Source organism: Lactuca virosa, chromosome 5, assembly GCF_052849685.1.
Source record: "Lactuca virosa cultivar CGN04683 chromosome 5, Lactuca_virosa_CGN04683_v6, whole genome shotgun sequence".
Classification (NCBI taxonomy): domain Eukaryota; kingdom Viridiplantae; phylum Streptophyta; class Magnoliopsida; order Asterales; family Asteraceae; genus Lactuca; species Lactuca virosa.
Genome location: NC_136430.1, coordinates 282,885,221 through 282,905,242, shown reverse-complemented (window position 1 = coordinate 282,905,242; position 20,022 = coordinate 282,885,221). Strand labels below are relative to the sequence as shown.

The 20,022-nt window shown below is 32.3% G+C and overlaps 1 protein-coding gene across 1 annotated transcript; it reads left to right on the top strand.

The window, feature by feature from the left end:
• The first annotated feature begins 1,408 nt into the window (after positions 1–1,408).
• LOC145112835 (putative UPF0481 protein At3g02645) lies at positions 1,409–3,182 on the top strand. Its single transcript, XM_079048961.1, has 2 exons — positions 1,409–2,911; positions 3,084–3,182. Exons 1-2 carry the CDS (start codon positions 1,409–1,411, stop codon positions 3,132–3,134), a joined length of 1,554 nt encoding a protein of 517 aa, XP_078905087.1. The 3' UTR covers positions 3,135–3,182.
• The last annotated feature ends 16,840 nt before the right edge of the window (positions 3,183–20,022 follow it).

The window sequence follows — 20,022 nt, the reverse complement described above, 5'->3', positions numbered from 1 at the left end:
TAACCACACTAGTAACTTGGTGTTATAAAATATATAGTTGTGTGTGATTTGATGAGTAAGTACAATCAAGCATATGAGTCGACGTTTATCCGTTCCTTTCATCCAAAGTGGATAAAAGCGATATATGTGGGCCCCTCGATGATTTAGTGATGACACCCTAAGCGCTTGGCCAAGCCTGGACTAAGTTGATGTGTTCAATTGTAGTCTGTTGTCAGTCGTCATAAATCGGATATCGGGAAACAACAAATGAACAGAGAGTATGATTAAAATCCATGTCTCAGTTCATACGATATCTTGAGAATGGAGGAATATATGATCCCTTATCTAAAGGACGTGTTGTTGATAAGATTAGAGTTGACAACGCCTTTTGAAAGCTACGATTGCGAATCAGGTTCTGAAGTCGTACTTGCAAAATAGTTATTAGACTTATCCAAGTGGGAGACTGTTGGATTAGGTGTCTAAGCCCATAACTATTTTGGTATGTACTTGACCCGATTATAAGTATGGTCCTTTTGGATGACCTTCACCAAAACAATTGATAGGATGAATTATGATTTATTGATATATTATAAGAATAATATATAAATTGAGAAATCATATTATTTAATTAGTATTGATCATAAATTAATTTGGAATTAATTTGGTAATTAAAAGAGACTGATTAAATTAGCGGGGACTGATTATGTAAATCAATAATATTTATAGTTTGGGCTCATGGACCTTATTGGTATAAGGTGGACGAAATCTCTATGAGAGTCCATAAGGATTTTGTCCAAAGCTTGTCCATTAAGGATTCTGTATGTTGCTTAGGGCCTAAGCAAGGAAATTAGGGATTGGAAGTTGACAAACCTAGAAGCCTCAAGTATAAAAGGACCCCAAAGCCTCCCAAAAACGCCCCAATGATTTCTTGGAGAGTCCTAGACGTTTTTGAAGTCTCCTCCTCTCTCTCTCTCTTGTTTCTATTGTTTTGGGTCAATTATGTAACCTTCTCATCTATTTAATTCTTGGATCTCCTCCCTATTCTCATTATCCTAGTTAACCAACGGTATCCTGTCATTTAATGGTCTCACGCAGTTTTAGCTTCTGGCTTGTTTCTATTTTATTTCATCTTTGCTCTTTTATTAGTTCAAAAAAAGTTGACTTTAATTATCTTCCTGATCATAAATGGTTGACGTTTCATTAAAATAAATATTTCTTTTGCTTCCAAGAAAGTGTCGTTTTGTAAGGATCCAAAACTTGAACTTTTCTTTGGTTGCAATATCACACGTAACAATTTCTGTTACGTTGCTTACATGTTTAAAACCTTCACCAAGCCAATACAACCCATTTTAGGACATTTGGTAGGGTATATACGAATATGTCAGACACGTAAAAGAGTTATTATATTATAAAGCGGCAAAGCCTATAAATGAGCAATAATGTTGCATATCAGGTGACTAAAATATCAAGTCCAAACATGGCCGTCACCACAAGTTTATCTTCCTTCTCCAGAGAACAAAGATGGGTTCATCAAATTCGCAAGAAATTCGTCAGGGAAGTCACCATAGACATTTCTGAAGAAAACCCTATATGTATTTTCACTGTTCAAAAATCGGTTACCATCTTTAAACCTGATGCTTATCTCCCTCAGGTGATTGCTTTAGGTCCATACCATCATATGGATCCTCATTTATATGATATGGAAAGGTACAAGATTGCTAGTGCGAAATCACTTTTCAACCAAACCTGTGCTCCTCATCGAAACATCAAGTTCCGAGAGTTATTAATAGATAAAATCAAAAAACTCGACCCCGTTATCCGAGGTTGCTACCAAAGCTACTTGGACTTCAATGACAATACTTTATCTTGGATTATGGCCATAGATGGTTTATTTTTGCTTAACATCTTGCAAGATCACTTTGTTAATCTTGAAGATAACAAAATGCTACCAGCCAGTGTTCTTTCTAGAGACCTAATGCTTTTAGAGAACCAAATACCCTTTGCTTTATTGAAAGAAATTTATAGAACATTGAAATACACATTCTCTGAAAAGTATGATGATGTTGTTGAGTTGCTTCATATGATGGAGCAATTTTGTCGCGCAAACTCTCCTCTCAAATTGCCATCAATTTCATCATGCCAAGATCATGGAGGAACCTACTTGCATTTATTAGATTTAATGTATCAGTTGATTGTTACCAATGGATTTTCTGATACCCAAAGAGTTCCTCCAGATGAAGAGAAAGTAGAGAAGCAAGATGATTCAGAGGAAACAGAGGTAATGGAAGATGATATTAATTCTGTTTGCGGTAATATTGATGTAATAACGAAAATAGCAATGAAATTTGGGATTGCTACAAAAATCCTCAAGCCGTTCCAGGTTATACAAGGCATGCCATGGGATAAAATATCGACTTTTTTAGGCTTAAAGAGAGTCAATGATTCTGGTAAACGTGAAGGTCCTACGGTGCAGGAGATTAAGATACCATCTGTCTCTACCTTACACTACTATGCAGGGATAACGTTTAGCTCCACAAGCGGAGGTATAATGGACATTAAGTTTGTAGAAGAAGAAGCTACTTTATACTTGCCTATAATAACCCTATATGTTAATTCAGAAGTAGTTTTGAGGAATTTGGTAGCCTACGAAACCGCTATGCACTATTCACATTCCGGCCAGTCAATTTCACATTTTGTTGATCTGATAAGTGGAATTATCGACAACGCTGAGGATGTTATACTGTTAAAGCAAAAGGGAATCATTAAAGGTGACCTAACGAATAACCAGATTGCTGAACTATTCAATGGGATGAACAAAGCAACAAGGAATTCTGATAGCAAGACGGTCGCAAATATTAATAAATACTACAAGAAGAGGTTGGTTGTGAAGATATTTAAGTTCATCAAAAAGAGATTCTTTTATTTGTGGAAGGTGATCGCTCGTCTTTTAACGATTCTGTTGTTGTTGTTGCTGGTATTGTATTCCTTTTGTGAGTTCTATGGCTGTCCTAAGGTCGTTGGCAGCAGCAGCTAGGCAAAGCTATTATGTTTCCTTTTGTTTTTATCATATTGTTTATTTATTTTGTTTGTTAATTTGTTTCAAGTGTGGTTCAAATATGAGCTTCGTGTACTTCAAAACGCAGGCCAGATTTTAAAGAAGAGGGAGCATTTGAGTTCTCAAGATTTATGTTGGTTGGGTGTAGTCTTGCCATTAGGTTGTACTTTAAATAGTTTTCTGTTATTAAAAAAGACAAAATAAATAAAACTAGTTTTTTCGATAATCATTGTATTAAATATGTGTGATAAATCAAGTACAATACAATCATATTAATTTGTGAAAGTTTTGTTTGACGGATGACTAATTAATAACAACAAAGTATCAAACTCATATTGGTTTATATGAGATGAGAGAGGACTTGTTTACAGAAAGGCCTTTGGCCTAATGGCTAACGTTAACGAGTGATATTTTCAAATGAGACGTTATTAGTTCAAATCTCTTAGAAGACATATGTAGCATTTAGCAGCAGCTTAGTTAGTTTGTCGTTTCAAAGAAAATAAAAAAAAGATAAGTAAAATTTCATATATATATATATATATATATATATATATATATATATATATATATATATATATATATATATATATATATATATATATATATATATCCTTGTAAACATTGAGAATTACGTTTATATCCTTATAAAATTCATAATTACATATATATCATTTTTAAACTATTAAACTCGCATTTATATCAAATTTTATAATTTAATGGGGTATAAATCAATTTAATACAAAAAAATATTTAAAAATCAAAATAAAAGGTGATTGTACTAAATTACTCTTTCTAAATTATTAAAGAAAAATAGAACCAAATGAATTTAATTAGGATTAAACCTAATTAAATATGTGAAAACCTTAAACACGTTATTTCCAAAAACCTCCAAGAACCTCATTAACGTGAACTACAAAAAATCTTCTAGACGTGAAGAACTCCTGCCGTCTTTATTCTTGATCGCTACTTCTTGATCGTTAGTGTCCTGTTTCTTCTTGATCGATTCTTCAAGGAAGAAAGATACCTGGTACGCATGAGTTTGGCATTAGTTACTTTTGAGAAATATAATCTCAGATACGTTCTAACCCTTGCTTTTTACTTTTACTTGTTTGATTGATGAATTATGCGAAGATGTTTTTCCCATTGCTTTTAATTTTTGTGTTCAAAGGACATTCTAAACTCAATTGTTTTGTTAGCAAGGGACATCAGAGAATCAAGCTCAGACGAAGTCTGAACACTCGAAAAAGAAAGACAACAGAAACTGCTAGCTGCTGATGTGTTTCAAATTAGATAAAGTGATAAAGTTGCTAGATGCCATGGTGGGGAGGTAATTGAGAAGTAGAAGTCACGTACATCACAACGAGAAGAAGCCATTTTCAGACCATATAATCTAGCTTGATGAAAGTCATGTTCAAGAAATGATTGGAGCTCTTCTAGCTGCATCATTTTCTTGATAACATTGAATTACATGCCCGTCTCTGATTTTTAAGATGGGGTGGAACTCCTTTGTGGGTACAACATATATAAAGATTGTTGATGTGAATATCGACAACTCTAAAGATAATTATTCTTGTTTGTCTCAAAGAAAATATATAATCAATTTGTAAATTTCAATCTAATTCATAAATAGGCTGATTAATCTCTGCAACAGCAATAGCACCCTATGTTTTTAATTTTTATCATAAGCATTAGACATGACTTCGATACATACTTGTACTTGAAATTGAGATTTGATGCTCCCAAATACCTGAAATTGAGGTTTGAGGCTTCAACCGGTGGCCATCACTGATACCTACTTCTGTCGTGAAGGTGAACCTAAGTCACAATGGTGAGGAGTGATTGTCGCTTTGTTTTTCTGATGTAGCAGGGCATGCACGACAGTTGTGGCTTACCGGTAGTGGTAGTCAGTAGGAAGAAGGTGAGAGAGACCGGAAGATAGGAGGGAGAGATGGATTTTGGTTTTTGACGGTGGAGAACACTGCTTCTCGGAGAATAGGTATAGCTGCGGACGAGACTTCATTTTGCCAATTAACAATTTCTAGCAAAAAAGGATTATGATTTAATCAGGGATATAATTTACAAAGGGTATTTTAGTAACTCACTTTTTATTTTGGCTTTTAAATATATTTTTTTGCATTAATTTGATTTATGCCTCATTAAATTATAAGATTGACTATAAATGTGAGTTTAATAGGTTAAGAAGGATACATATGTGATTATTAATTTTAGAATGAAATATAAAAAAGACAAATTAGGATTTGTGTTGTATTTCATTGCCTTAAATAATACCACACGTCACAAAAATGGACTCTTAGATTATATAAGATATACATGTTGAATTAAAGGCATAATCCAAGATTATTTTATACATAAATATGAGCAACCCTAAATCAATTGTGGAATACTTACTTGGAGATATATAATTGAATTTGAATATGACTCTCTTATGATTCTTTCACTTGCCATAGTGTTGTCTAAGTGATTGATTGTGATGGATGAATCACACACATGATTATGGTGTTCTATAGAGAGGTCTTTGTGCATTAAAGAGAAGAACTAATTGTGTGTCTTTTCTCAAAGGTACGTTCCCTCGTATGTGTGATTTAACTAATCAAATACACCTTAAGGGAAAGTTTTAGAACCACACAAATTATGTCCCTCAAATTATGAATATATGTCATATCCGTCATACTACAAATATTAACTCTCAGAACCTGATGTGTCACATGGAAAATATTATGGTAAACTATATAAATGTACTCAACACATAAAAACATTACAAAGTAGTTTGATGGCCAAATTAACACGTTATTCTCCAACATTCTGCTACTTGGCTGAATGACTATTTGTATGTATGTGTTTATTATTTCTTCAGCTAAGTTAAGTTCATCTTGTTTCATATTAACATTAAAAGCGGAAAAGTGCAGCCTAACATGTCATTTTTAGACACTAGACCCCCATCGATCATACGTTAGTACTTCATATGGAACTTACGATTAATTTAAGCCAAATGACGTTTGATCTATGTAGTAATGTCGCACACTTGTTAATATAAAATGTAAGCGTACACAAGTTATTAATATAGACAAATTGCATATCGTGGAGGAATAATAATCAAGTACTTAAATAATTAAAATTAAAATTAAAAGTTCCATCAAAGCACTATGCCAAAATTATATTATAATAGGCCAACCCTCAAACCGATACCGGCGAAATGTTGGAATGCTTTGAGTGGCAGAACATTCATTATTGGATCCACTAGCATATTATCAGTGTTCATGTGCTCGATACAAACATCATTACCCTCCATTTGCTCTCATATGAACAAGTACTTTATATCGAGGTAATGTCCCACTCTACTTTAATTATTGTTAGTGAAAAAGCTTATATGGGAAAGGCTATAGAAATAAAGTTTCTTTTAACAACCTTAATATGAAAATAAATCATGTAATTAAATTTTTCAACAAAACTACATGTCAAGTTGCATTATATATGACAACTTATTTATCCATCATTGTTGATGTAGTCATCAAGTTTTGATTAGAACTCTTCCATAATATTAGCCAACTGATAACAAAAATATGTGCCCCGATAAGAACTACATTTCTTTGCATTTTGCAAATTCATAGTCAAAAAAACAAATCACTTTTTTTATAAACAAGTTTGTAATTATTAAGCTCATGTAAATAAACTTTCTTAGCAAATTTTTAGTGATCTAGACTGTGATTTGATTGATAATGGATCATCATGGCAGTACTGTAAGATATTTTAGGAGTACAAATTTAGGAATACATGAACCTTCCAATTAATGAAGTATAAGGTATTAACTTCATTTGATCTCATTCTATCTCTATTTCCAGTCATTAAAATAAACTGAAATGACCTTTTTTTTAACTACATAAGCAACTGAAGGGAAGCATTGTTGTATGTTACATCAATTTACTACGCACTCTACATATCCTTTTGTGGATAATCCTAAAGTCCTTTGGGTTCTATCTCGATTGTACGAGGCTTAAGCAAGATCTTTCATATCAAGGTGATGTGATAGAAAGTATTTTGATTAATGCAACATATCAATGTTATTACTCGTTAATAGAATGAAATCTATATATATAGAATGGGCATGATAAATTTCCTCCTACTTATCTTGAGGTATGTACTTTTATCTAGCTGACTCTTAATGAAGCCATTCGTCTTTATGGCTTCGCCTAACTTTAGATACCCTTGAAATGAAGCTTTTGAGCGTATATAATGATTCCTTAAGTTGTACACTAGATATTCATGACCATTAGAAATACATCACTTGGGTGGGTCATGTATACATCCTCGTGTAAATCATTATTGAGAATAACCGTTTGACATATATTTGATGTAGATCTAAATCAAAATGAGCTACCAGGGCCATTATGATACTAAGAAATTCGGGTATGAACATTTCTTAGTATCCTTTTGTGAATATCCATTAACGACCAGTCAAGCTTTATCTCATTCAATGTTAATCATTGAGGCCGAATTTGGTCTTAATGACCTACTTGCATCCTACGGGTCGAAAACCATTGGTAATTCGGCAAGTTCCCAAACATCATTCTTTTACATAGAATCACATCATTTATTCCACTTATCTAACTGATCACAAGTTCTTGCAACACTATTCGTGACATAGTCATTTCCTTCCTTATGTCAATATCGGCTTATGTAATCGTCAAAACTTATAGGTTACCTACATTATAGAAAATGTCTTTATATGTTATTGAGTCTCATGGGTTTCAATGTCAGATGATTCAGTGTAATCATTTTATGAGGAAAAATATATCGACTTGAATCTCCTAATTAACTGCTAAGCAAAGTGGGCACTTGAAATATATGTGTCTCTTCATTAGGTTATTGGAGGTTAAAATTACTCACTAAACCACTCCCGCTGATTTTGAGATTCTTAAGACATCTAACATGCTTCAATTCTAGAATTCAACTACTATATCATGAAACAAAAAGTAACATTTAATGGTTTTAGGATACCCATTGAAGAAATAACTTATAGTTTTCATGTTGAGTTTATGCGATTGAGAATCATAGAGTTTTGTTTCAGCCAAACATCCACACACCCTTAAACACCTTAAGCTTGGTATTCTTCTTGTCCAAACTCAAAAGGAATTCTAAGAGAAGACTTTTATGGAAATCTATTGAATACGTGGACTTTCATTTTTAATGCCCTGGTCTACAAAATTTTAGGTGAATTGGTTTTTTCAAAAATACATTGCACCATGTCTATTAGGTTTCAATTCCTCCTCACCGCAACATCATCTTTTCACTGGAACATTGTCTTTTTATGAGTCCATGGCATGACGTATTTGTTAATTGTCACATTATCTTTAAAAAATTCAAAGAAAGACCAGGTCCCCTTACCGATGTTCGTAAGCCTACCACAATATTCAACACATATATCTAATCTTATTACTTATATTTTATGTACAAGTTGATTTTCAACATCATCCCTAAAGGTTATAATCATTTTAGGAGATTTACATTTTTCAATCATCAAGTATGGAGAATAATAATCAACAAAAGTTACATATGATTTTTGACCACGTATGTTTGTTGGAAAAAATATGCAGATATCAGTAATGATAAGCTTCTGTAATTTTGAACATTTTATGTATCCTTATTTATTCCTTTTCATGCATGTAATGAATTTATTGAATCTTGAGAAGTCAACTTATGATAGAACTACATATTCTATGAGATGTATCAGTCTATATTGTGATATGTGGCCTAAACCTTAATGCTAAAACAAGGATAAAGTCTACAACTTCACAATTTAAGTTCTTGTCAACATTAACTGATATTAAATATTCCATAAAAATAGATGCTTAGTTATAATTTATAGAGGTATTCCTCTAATCAACCATAGCCAAAAATATGAGAATTGAAATTGACACTTATATTATTGTATCCAATCCTAAGAGAATAGCTAACTTTTTCTAACTTAGATACAAGTAATTAGCTAAGGTTATACTCAATACATAAAGAGTGTCATTAAGACTTAAATATAACCACTTTCTAAATAAATATAATGAAGGTGGCCCAACTGCTTCTGTGTTTAAGTCTTCATCATTCCCAAAGTCTATTACTCCTTGATTCCAATCCAACTTCCAGATTGTATGATATCCCTATAATAAAAAAAATACATAGGTACCGTGGAAGAGATAATCAATCTAACATATATATATATATATATATATATATATATATATATATATATATATATATATAATGATAATAAGATCATGAAACTCGTAAATCATAAATGCATACAAATCACATTTACCTACAATTATTAATTCATTTTATGGAAATCTTATTAGATATGGCCTTTGTTGTGATATAATTTGCAAGGAGGTTTTCCATGATGCATATTTGTTCCAGTGATACTTGTAATGTTCTTTTGGTCCTAACTACAAAAAACCCTTCTCACTTACTTGAGCATTGCCAAATTTAAAGTTATATTAAAATGATTTATTGGATAACAAAATTAAGGTATATTACAATACCTACCATTAAGACGAAAATAATAGGTTTTATAAACTCCTTATGTAATTGTCAGTTTCCCTTTGGCTACACCACCGATTGAATATAATGGTATCCTAAAACTATACTACACTACATATATATTGCAATCACCTTTGGATAGAAACACAATATTTATGCATATTATGCAAAAAAAAAAAATTCATTGTATGAATCATTATCCAATTAGCCTTTGGGTTCAATGAACAATAATTCAAAGAATTGATTATTGTGGTGTTTAATAAATTCCAATGTCAAACATAAACGGTTGTTATTTAGTCCAACCACTTAAGCTTAACTTTAAAGTCACCACTTATCTTTATGCATTATTATTAAATTCTACTTTAATAACATTCAGTATATGCACAATATAGCACTTCCATGTGAATTCATTTTGTAATGTAACAAAATTGTATCTTTAAGTGCATTTCCAAAAAAGAGTTGACAAAAACCCATACCTTAGGGTCTAATTATGTTTAATTGACACCTAATTTAGTATGACGTATAGATCTCTTTTTTTCTTGATAATATAATATTATTGATATATTGATACCAACTAAATGAAACTAAAGATTCTCATATGCATATGTGCCAATTTTTTCCAGCAAAATAATTGGCCTTTGAACATTAGTAATATCAAATATAATTAAAATCCATTTCAAATATAAAAGAAAGTATAACTACTTTAGTGCCATCCACTCATATCTTTATTTGATATAGAATGATGAGGGTAGTCTTATTAATAACAAAAGAATACATAAATGCTCATGAGTTATACCAAACAAAGAGAAAAGACAATGAGTGATGTTTTCAAATAAAAGATTATTTAGGGAAAATATTGTAAACGAAAGTCAAAGTAGTCATTAAGCCGAGAGTGTGCATATATAGAACGTCCTAATTAAACTTCATATGATGAAGTTATGATTTTTCGAAGTTTCAACATAGTAGTGCGGGACATAGAAACCGAAATAGAAATCAGTCGATTATAAGGAAATACAATTTAAATCAGAGTTGTAGATCTAGTCAATACTTATCTGTCAATAAAGAGACAGTCGAGAACGTATATCGTATGAGAGAGTTATGATTTTATACGAACTTTAATAGTCTAAGCCTATAAAAATATAACTTTAAAAATAAAATTTGAATTAGTTGATCGGGTCTAAATGAATGTTGTAGATCTCGTCGATAGCTATGCATGAATATAAAGAACGTTGAAAATTGAGTTCGTATGAAAAAGATATGATTTTCCAAAGTTTTTAAAATTTAAGTGTGCCTGAGCATGTGCCTGAGCATGCGCGCCGCCCACTGACAAGCGGGCGTGGACCAACATAAAGATGACACGTATCCCTAGGTTAGAGGAATACCATGGCTAGAGTGCGCAACACACACATCTAAGGGTGCGACGTGAAAACTATATTTTTGGCCCATTAAATAGAGCAGCACCCCTAATTCGTTCTTCACTCCACCAAAGCCTCCCTCTGGCTATATCTCTCTGTAAGTTTCCAAAATCACTTAGGTTTTAGAGTATTTAGCTAGGCTCTAGAGTATCAGAGAGTCTGGCTACTAGGAGTGCTCGAGTCAAGAGTTCTCCCAGTGCAATTTCCGGACTTTTGTCAGTAAAATCTATGTAAGTTAAGCTACATTTATATCGCTTTCAGTGTAACTTACGTTGATAATCATAATCATTATTAGGAACCTATAAATAAGATTTATCAGTCATTCCAAGTCATTATACTGACTGATCTACTTACAGGAGCGATGTCTAGCCTGGATTTAATGAGGTGTTTAAAGTGGAATTTCCAAACAGTATACTATGTATACCAAACAGACCCTAACTCCAATATGATCCTACCTGGTTATTCCTTACTTGATAGATCTTGATGTAGACATCGAGATTAGTGAGGAATCTAGACTACTATTAATCACCATGAATATTAGAGTAAGACTCAGTATTAATCATACGAAGGTCACGTCAAAGGAAATGTCAAGGTGTGAGGCGGTGCGCTTCCAAATTCTCCATACACCTACAAGTCAGGTAAGTGCATAGTCCCTTTCATCAACATGGTTTTAATACAAGTATTAGTTAAAGTATTAAGTATCTGTTAAAAAGTTTATATGTAAGCTATATGCTTATTGTGTGGACTATGTGTTAGAGATGAATTCGATAATATACGATATGCGAATCCGATATGGTTCTATATGTGTTAAGATATATATCTAATATTTCGTGATAATAATAATATAAGAGTGAAAGAAAAAAGTATAGTAATAGCTTAATACTCTATGTTAAATATATACATTGAAGTAGGATAGTGTTGCCTAAGCTGAGTTGGTATTAGGAGCCTAGTAGTTTTCGAAGTTAATGAAATAAGACATATTATAGTTTCTTAGTTCATTTAAATTTGATGTTAGGTAGTCTCATTCGGAGAATGTGTGTAAGTTAGGAACAGAGAGTAGAGTTTTGTTTCGTGACACTTTCAGGTGTCAATAGTCATTCATTCCTAATCCGAGAGTATAGATCAGGTATAGTCATTCATCATTAATCCAACATTATGATTTATATATAGTTATTTATTCCTAATCCGAGAGTATGGATTAGGTATATTTATTCATTCCTTATCGGAGAGTATGGATTAGGTATAGTCATTGATTCCTAATCCGAGAGTATGGATTATGTATAGTCATTCATTCCTGATCCGAGAGTATGGATTACATATAATCATTCATTGATAATCCAAGAGTATGGATTTAGTAAAGTCATGCATTCCTGATCCGGGAATATGGATTAGATATAGTCATTCATCACTGATCTGAGAGTATGGATTAGGTATTGTCATTCATCACTAATCCGAGAGTATGGATTAGGTACGGTGATTCATCACTGATCTGAGAGTATAGATTAGGTAAAATAATTCAACTATTCTTATCTTTTCTGTATTGTCTCTATTGATCCCCGTCTATTGCTAAGGAATCTCCGTAGCAACATAGTCAAACTATTGTTCACATTAATCCTTCTGGTTAAATGTCGTAAGGTCGTTGTATAGGATCAATATATGAGGATCGACGGGATGCAGTAGATTGCTTGTATGAGACATATTTGTGTTAACAATAAAATTTGGTATTGCAATTTTTAAGATATATATTATTAAAAGTTTGTGGGATTGAAAACCCTATGCATCTCACCAGGTTTCCCAACCTAACCCACGCAGTTTCTTTGTATCATAAGTATTAGTACAAAAGTACATGGATAGTGATCTGATGAGAGATTTGAGAAGATAAAGGTGATTAATAGAATAAGATATCGTAAACCTGTAATGACTAAGTTTATGCTTATATTTCTTCTATCAGTTATGCCATCCTCCGTTTTTAATAATAAATGAAAAAAAATTCTTCGGAAATACTTGTATGATACAAATTCCGCAATATAAAGAATAATTTGTTTTAAGATAAACATAAATAAAAAGGTCTTTTCTGACCGTAAAAATAGGGATGTCCCACCATACATGTTAATGACACACAAAAGAGCTGCTCAAACTTAATGGCATAAGATTGCAAAAAAATGTTTTTTCAAACTTTTCAATTCACATGTTCTTATAATCATGAATTAAGACATAAGTTTTAATCAAGTTTCAACTTGATGTGTGAGGGAAAAATATTTCATTTAAAAAAAGTTTCACTAACATACTAGTTATTGATAACAAAATATAATGATTTAATATCTACAAAATCACACATGAAACTTGGAAGTCAATGTTTTGATTCAATACATAATTCTATACAAAAATTATCATATCATCAATTCTTGTTTTTTTTTTGTTCAATATCCTCGAAGCACTGAACAAGTTTTAAGGGGGAAATTGGAGTGTTAAAATGATTTTTGAATCCGTTAGGGTTATACCACCAAAAATGCAATAAACATCTTAAATGAAAAAACAATCAAAGTTAACAAATGAATTTCATAGAAGCATTAAACAAATTCAAAATAGGAAATTGTGCATAGATATTTCTCATGGGATATTTTTTTTATTTCTAAGGCCAAATCTATCGCATTCCATTTTCTTGTTTGTACATAATGTTTCGATAAAATTCAATAAAATCACAAAACTAACGCATAAATCTGATTTTGTTTTATCAAAATAATATTGTCATTCAAAATCGATTTCCAAATAAAAACACGTTATCACCGAAATTTTAGATGTACGAAGATTTCTGATGATTAATTTTGAAGAGAGAATTAAAATTAAATCTATAGCATTAAAATTAAACCATGCTCTAACATCACATATTAAACTAAAGGCATAATCCAAGACCATGAATAAAAATGAGTAACCATAAATTAGTTGAGGAATACTCACTTGGATACATATCATTGATGTTGAAGCTTACTCTCTTATGATTCTTTCACTTCCCCTAATGGTGCCAAAGTGATTGATTATATGGATGAATCTAACACGTGATTATAGTGTTTTATATAGAGGTCTTAGAGCATCAAAGAGAAGAACTAATTATATCTCTCTAAAACGCACATCCCCTCATATGTGTTCCTTTAACTAATCAATTACACCTTAGGGGAAACTTTTAGATACGTACTAATTATGTCCCTCAAATTATTAATATATGTCATATTCATCATACTACAAATAATAAATCGCAAGACCTAATATGTCACATGGAAAATGTTATGGTACAAAAAATAAATGTACCCAACATATAAAAACATTACAAAATAGTTTCATGGCCACATTAATAGGTAATTTTGAAACAATACAAACATGAACATAAATTATTTACAACTAACACTCCATAAGTTTTAGCAAGAAGTTGACAAACTCTTTAATTTTTCTGAAAGCATAAAAACAATTTTGTAGGAAGCTTCTTCATACATTTATCTGCAAATAGGTGTTGAAAACAAAAGATGTAAAAATTGGCAAAAGTAACACGTTCCCTAACAAAATATAGATATAATTCATCATGCCTGGTTATTTGGAGATGAATTGAGTTAGATGTTAAGTACCTGCCACTTATATTATCATAAAACATGATCTTATACAAGAAAAGTGATAGGATAACTTAGAAGAGAAGCCAGGCAGCTTCAGTGGCAAAATTAGCTACCCCATGTACTCATATTTTGACACTAGACCTAGGGACGAACTGTTCACGTTTGGAGACCAAGTGACATGATTATGACTTTTATAGACATAATACCAAGATCTCGACCAGGTTTTCTAAGAACAACTAGTGCAGTTAGCATCAGGGTATGAGGTCAAATGATCAACATGAGATAGATAGATATATAGGCTATGTGATAACGTACCCTGAAGGTATCATAGGATGTTCTTGAGGGAAATGCAATGTGGTTTGCGATGATTATTCATAAAGAGGAATATCTTCTAAAACGCATATGAAATATAGGATGAGCAAAAGCAGGATTTAGCAATCCACATGTAAGGCTTCTGCATAATGTATGGTCAATAACAGGTGTATCATTAGAAGATAAACTAAGTTTGGTATTCATCGGAATGTTGCATAGATTGAAGTGGACAAGTATACTCGTGAAAACTTTATTTATGAACACTTGCATGGACATGAAATTCTTTTAACTAGCCTGAGATGCATGCAATAATGTGGAAAAGGAAAAAAGAAAGGTCCTAAGTCCATCATCGAGAACTCGATGAAAATCAAGTAGTCACTCATAAAATGATGGATGGAGTGGATGCGAAGATTATAATATGATCAACATATATGAGAAGATAAATAACCTTAGATGTGTAATGATATGTGAAGAGATAGGATTAACTACTGTAAAACCAAGAGACATTATGTAAATGGCAATAGATTGATGTCAAGTTTGAGGAGCCCGTTGAAACCATAAATGACCTTTTTTAGCCAACACATGTAATCAAGATGGTTTAGATGAACACACCTGGGTAGGTTTATCATATAAAACTTAATAGTGAGATCACTATGCAAAAATTCAATTCTGACAGCAATTTCAAGTTGATGTATCCACTGTCAGGATATGACAATGCTAAACACAATACGAATAATGGCTAATTTAACAACAAACTGAAAGTCTCATCTAAATCCAGACAAGACTAATAAGAAAATCCTTGAGCATCCAAACAACATTTGTTGCGGTCGACTTTTACATAATTGTCAAACTTCTTAGGATAGAGTCATCGATAGCCAAGCTTGGTGACATATTTGTTTGGCTGTGTCAATCAAGGCGTCAGTTATGTTCTCAAGGTGGAGAGAAGGATGTTATAAATTGGTATCATGAATGTAGGTGGAGAGTACGGAAGAATAATAGGACATTCATCAAGGATGAGAGATTCATATGTGGATGTAGAGGGGGAAGCATGAAAGTCACTAAAAGGAAAGGCTTCATCATCAAAGGCTACATGGAGAAAGATAAAAAAACTGGTTGAGTGAAAAGATCCAAACAATGATTAATCCTATGAATATAGGTGAGGGTCCAATGTATACACAAGTTGACAAATGCGGAGAAAACTTGTGTGTAAATATAGAGAAAGTTTATTTTTTTAAAAATATAATTATCAAAACACTCTAGTGTGATCATAGGATGGAAATAAGATGACTAGATCCTCAAAAGGGGTTTTATAAAATAAAGTGGCAATGGGATGGAGGTTGAGGATATGTGTAACTATAAGACACTATTTAGTTCAAAATTTAGGCAAAAGAGAAACTTGAAGCATATAAGTGTGCATAATGTTTTTAATGTATGTATTAAGCATTTATCATTTCCATTTTGTTAGGATGTGTATAAACATGAGAACTGGATATTAGTACCATATTATTGAAAATAATTTAGGAGAGCTTGGTTATTAAATTCACGAGTCGCATTAAAAAAGTTGATAATAATATACACTTGAAAATTATAAAAGAATAGTAAACATATCAGATTTCTCACATAAAGGAAAACCATAAAAAGCGAGAGAAGTAATGAAAAACAAAATAACTACTTAAATCCACCAATGCTAATAAGAGGGAATGTCCATAATTTAGACTAGACTTTAAACTATTAGATAATGAAAAAGGTAAACCACAATGTATGCTAAAATGACAAGCATCACAAGTGAGAAGTTTATTTAATGATCTAGAAATAAAACATTTAGAACGTAAAAACTTGTAACACTTTAATTTTTTGTGAAATTAGTAGAAATACCCTTTATTATAAAAAAAATATATCTCAAAAGACTTAACAAATCTCGTTGCTGCAGAAAAACCTCAAAATATGAAATTGTTTATAAACACCCACTCAATGGAAAAGTGGTTAACAACAACCGAGAAGCGAACGTTTAGTGAGCTCATTACCTAAAAAAACAATTATACAAACGGTCTCAGATAATCATATATAATGATAATTGGCATTCATCCTTATAGCACTCTGATTCATTGTGGTAATCAACCATGGTACTCAATCATCTATGCACTCAGCGTATCACAAGTATTCAACACATAACTTTTTTTTACACATGTATAAAACATTTCACTCTCTTAGGAGAATCAACCTACACAAAAAATAACTTTTTGACACACTAACTCAACCAACCATCTCAAATCTATACAAGTATCATTTCAACAACTCATGCAAATTTTCTCATTCTAACAAATTTTCCTAATTTTTATAGTGATTTTTACAAAACATAATATTTAATCGAATATTTTTTGGACCGGTCTATGGTAGTCCAAGTTTTCCCATAAACTTACGAAATATAGGGGACACAGGTTTTAAACCTTTCTATGGCTTCACCTTAAACAGATTTCTTTAGACTTAATTATGATTTTTCGAAATTAGCAACAAATTGCTATGACAGCAACAATAAATCACAATTTAATGATTATAGATTAGTAACCAAAGATGTGATTGCTTCTACCAACAACTCAGAATGCCAACCAATGCACCGGTCCTTAGAGAAAACAAGTACAACCATACCCAAACACCATGTTTCTAGCGGTGGTGGTGGTTATCATCAGTGACTATTGCAACAGTGGTGGTCTATGTCTTAAAACACAAAGCAAAAGCATAGAACTTACTTGAGTTTGATGAATTGACCAATAGTTGAAACCCTCTTCTATTCCCCTCTAAACGTTCTCCATGTCCTCTCTTTCTCTCTAGGATCGGCGGCAAATGAGATGAGAAGGGCTAGGGTTTGTTTTTTTATACCTCGCTCCTCCATAGTTTCCCTTTTAGTTCTCACAACTTAAAATACTATATCTAAGGCCTCCCTTTCTAAATACTCCTATTCAACTACCTTTTCTTAACTATTTTCCTTTCTAACCGCTCACAAAATTAACTTGTGCCATCTAATATATTTTTCTCAAGTCGTATTAAGAAATGCATTTAAAACATTTACTTGAACTTATACATTTTTATATATTTGACAACTTAAGGATAAAATAGTTAATTAAATATCATAAATGGGAAATGGAGCGTTACAACTCTCCTCTAATTATCAGAATTTTGTCATGATGTTCAGTCTTTGGTTCCTACATAAATTTAGAGCCTCTTCGATGTTTCCATTGAACGTTTACGAGTCCAATCTCTCTATTATGTAAGGTACTCATTTTCCATTCTAGCACCATAAATAGTCTTTCAACATAATTCAATTTCTCATACACCTGAATATCTTTGATAGGGACTACACTCATTTTGTCTGCTTAACACTTTCTTATTTGTGACACATAAAAGGTCTTATGATTCATGCTAAACTTCTCAATCAACTCGAAATGATAAGCCAACTTTCCCACTCAATCTAAAATGGTATAAGGACCAATGAACTTTGGAACTAACTTACCTCTCTTGCTAAATATGTTCACCCCTTTCCAAGGTGATGCCTTTAGCTGCAAAAACTTTCCAGTGGATAATCTTTTTTCAACATAATTGTTCTGAAAACTTTGAGTCATTAGCAAACTTTATCTTATTCTTTATATGTTCTCTATGGACTTTTAGATTGGTACTCCCCAATACATGATGTCCTACTTCCTCCAAGAATAGGGTCCTAAACTTTCTCCTTTATAACACCTCGTAAGGGGCATACTATAATTAAGTATTAGCTTTTATTGTAAGAGAACTGTAAGTCCCCAAATCTCTATGTATCAATCGGATTTGACTATTATGGTGCAGAATCCCAATCTAGTGAATGATGCAATATATAATATGAAAAAGAACAAGATGATTAATCTTCAATGCACACTATTATTAAATAGTCGGGTACATAAGATTCTTGATTACACACGGATTTCTCTCTGTTTCTCTCTAGATCTCATTCTTGGCTTATGGCAGCCCCCGAAAACGTCCCACTTTCATTACAAGGCTAAAATAACACTATTTATGCCTAGACCTAATAACCAAAGCCCAGCCCATAACCCAAGCAAAACAATACTAAGCCTAACCGAAATCACATGTGATTTCGGTCCAAACAACACCAAAACATGGTATTTTCGGTCCTAGACCGAGAACTTTAATAGCTTATGAAAAGCAAAGTATAAACCACAATTTATGACCTAACAATCTCCCCATTGGTTTATAGCTTTCTTTTCTTATGTCCTAACAATCTCCCCCTGAGTTTGTAGCTTTCTTTTCTTTTCAATCTTCGCTTTGTTCTTGACTTCTGCTTTTATCTTCAATTTCTTCACAAATTCAAGATGAACATATGAATTTCTACATGAATGACTTTATCTTGAACAGTTGGACTTCCTTCAAAGATTTGATCTTGAACGCACATTGGCTGTAGAGGCTTCTTGTAAAGATTCTTGAAATTCAGCACTTTCAGCTTTCCCACTCAATCTAAAAGGGTATAGGGACCAATGAACTTTGGAACTAACTTACCTCTCTTGCTAAATATGTTCACCCCTTTCCAAGGTGATGCCTTTAGCTGCAAAAACTTTCCAGTGGATAATCTTTTTTCAACATAATTGTTTTAAAAACTTTGAGTCATTAACAAACTTTATCTTATTCTTTGTATGTTCTCTATGGACTTTTAGACAATTTCGGTACTCCCCAATACACGATGTTCTACTTACTCCAAGAATAAGGTCCTACACTTTCTCCTTTATAACACCTCGTTAGGGCATACCTATAATTAAGTATTAGTTGTTATTGTAGGAGAACCGTAAGTCCCCAAATCGCTATGTATCAATCGGATTTCACTATGATGGTGTGGAATCCCAATCTAGTGAATGATGCAAGATATAATATGAAAAAGAACAAGATGATTAATCTTCAATGCACACTATTATTGAATAGTCGGGTACATAAGATTCTTGATTACGCACAAATTTCTCTCTGTTTCTCTCTAGATCTTGTTCTTGGCTTATGGCAGCCCCCAAAAACGTCCCACTTTCATTACAAGGCTAAAATAACACTATTTATACCTAGACCTAATAACCAAAGCCCAACC

Excerpts from the sequence above, each read along its gene's own strand:
- LOC145112835 (XM_079048961.1), top strand. The coding sequence starts at position 1,409 with ATGAGCAATAATGTTGCATATCAGGTGACTAAAATATCAAGTCCAAAC. Across the intron at positions 2,912-3,083 it reads GATTCTTTTATTTGTGGAAG|TGTGGTTCAAATATGAGCTT; the intron begins GTGATCGCTCGT and ends ATTTGTTTCAAG.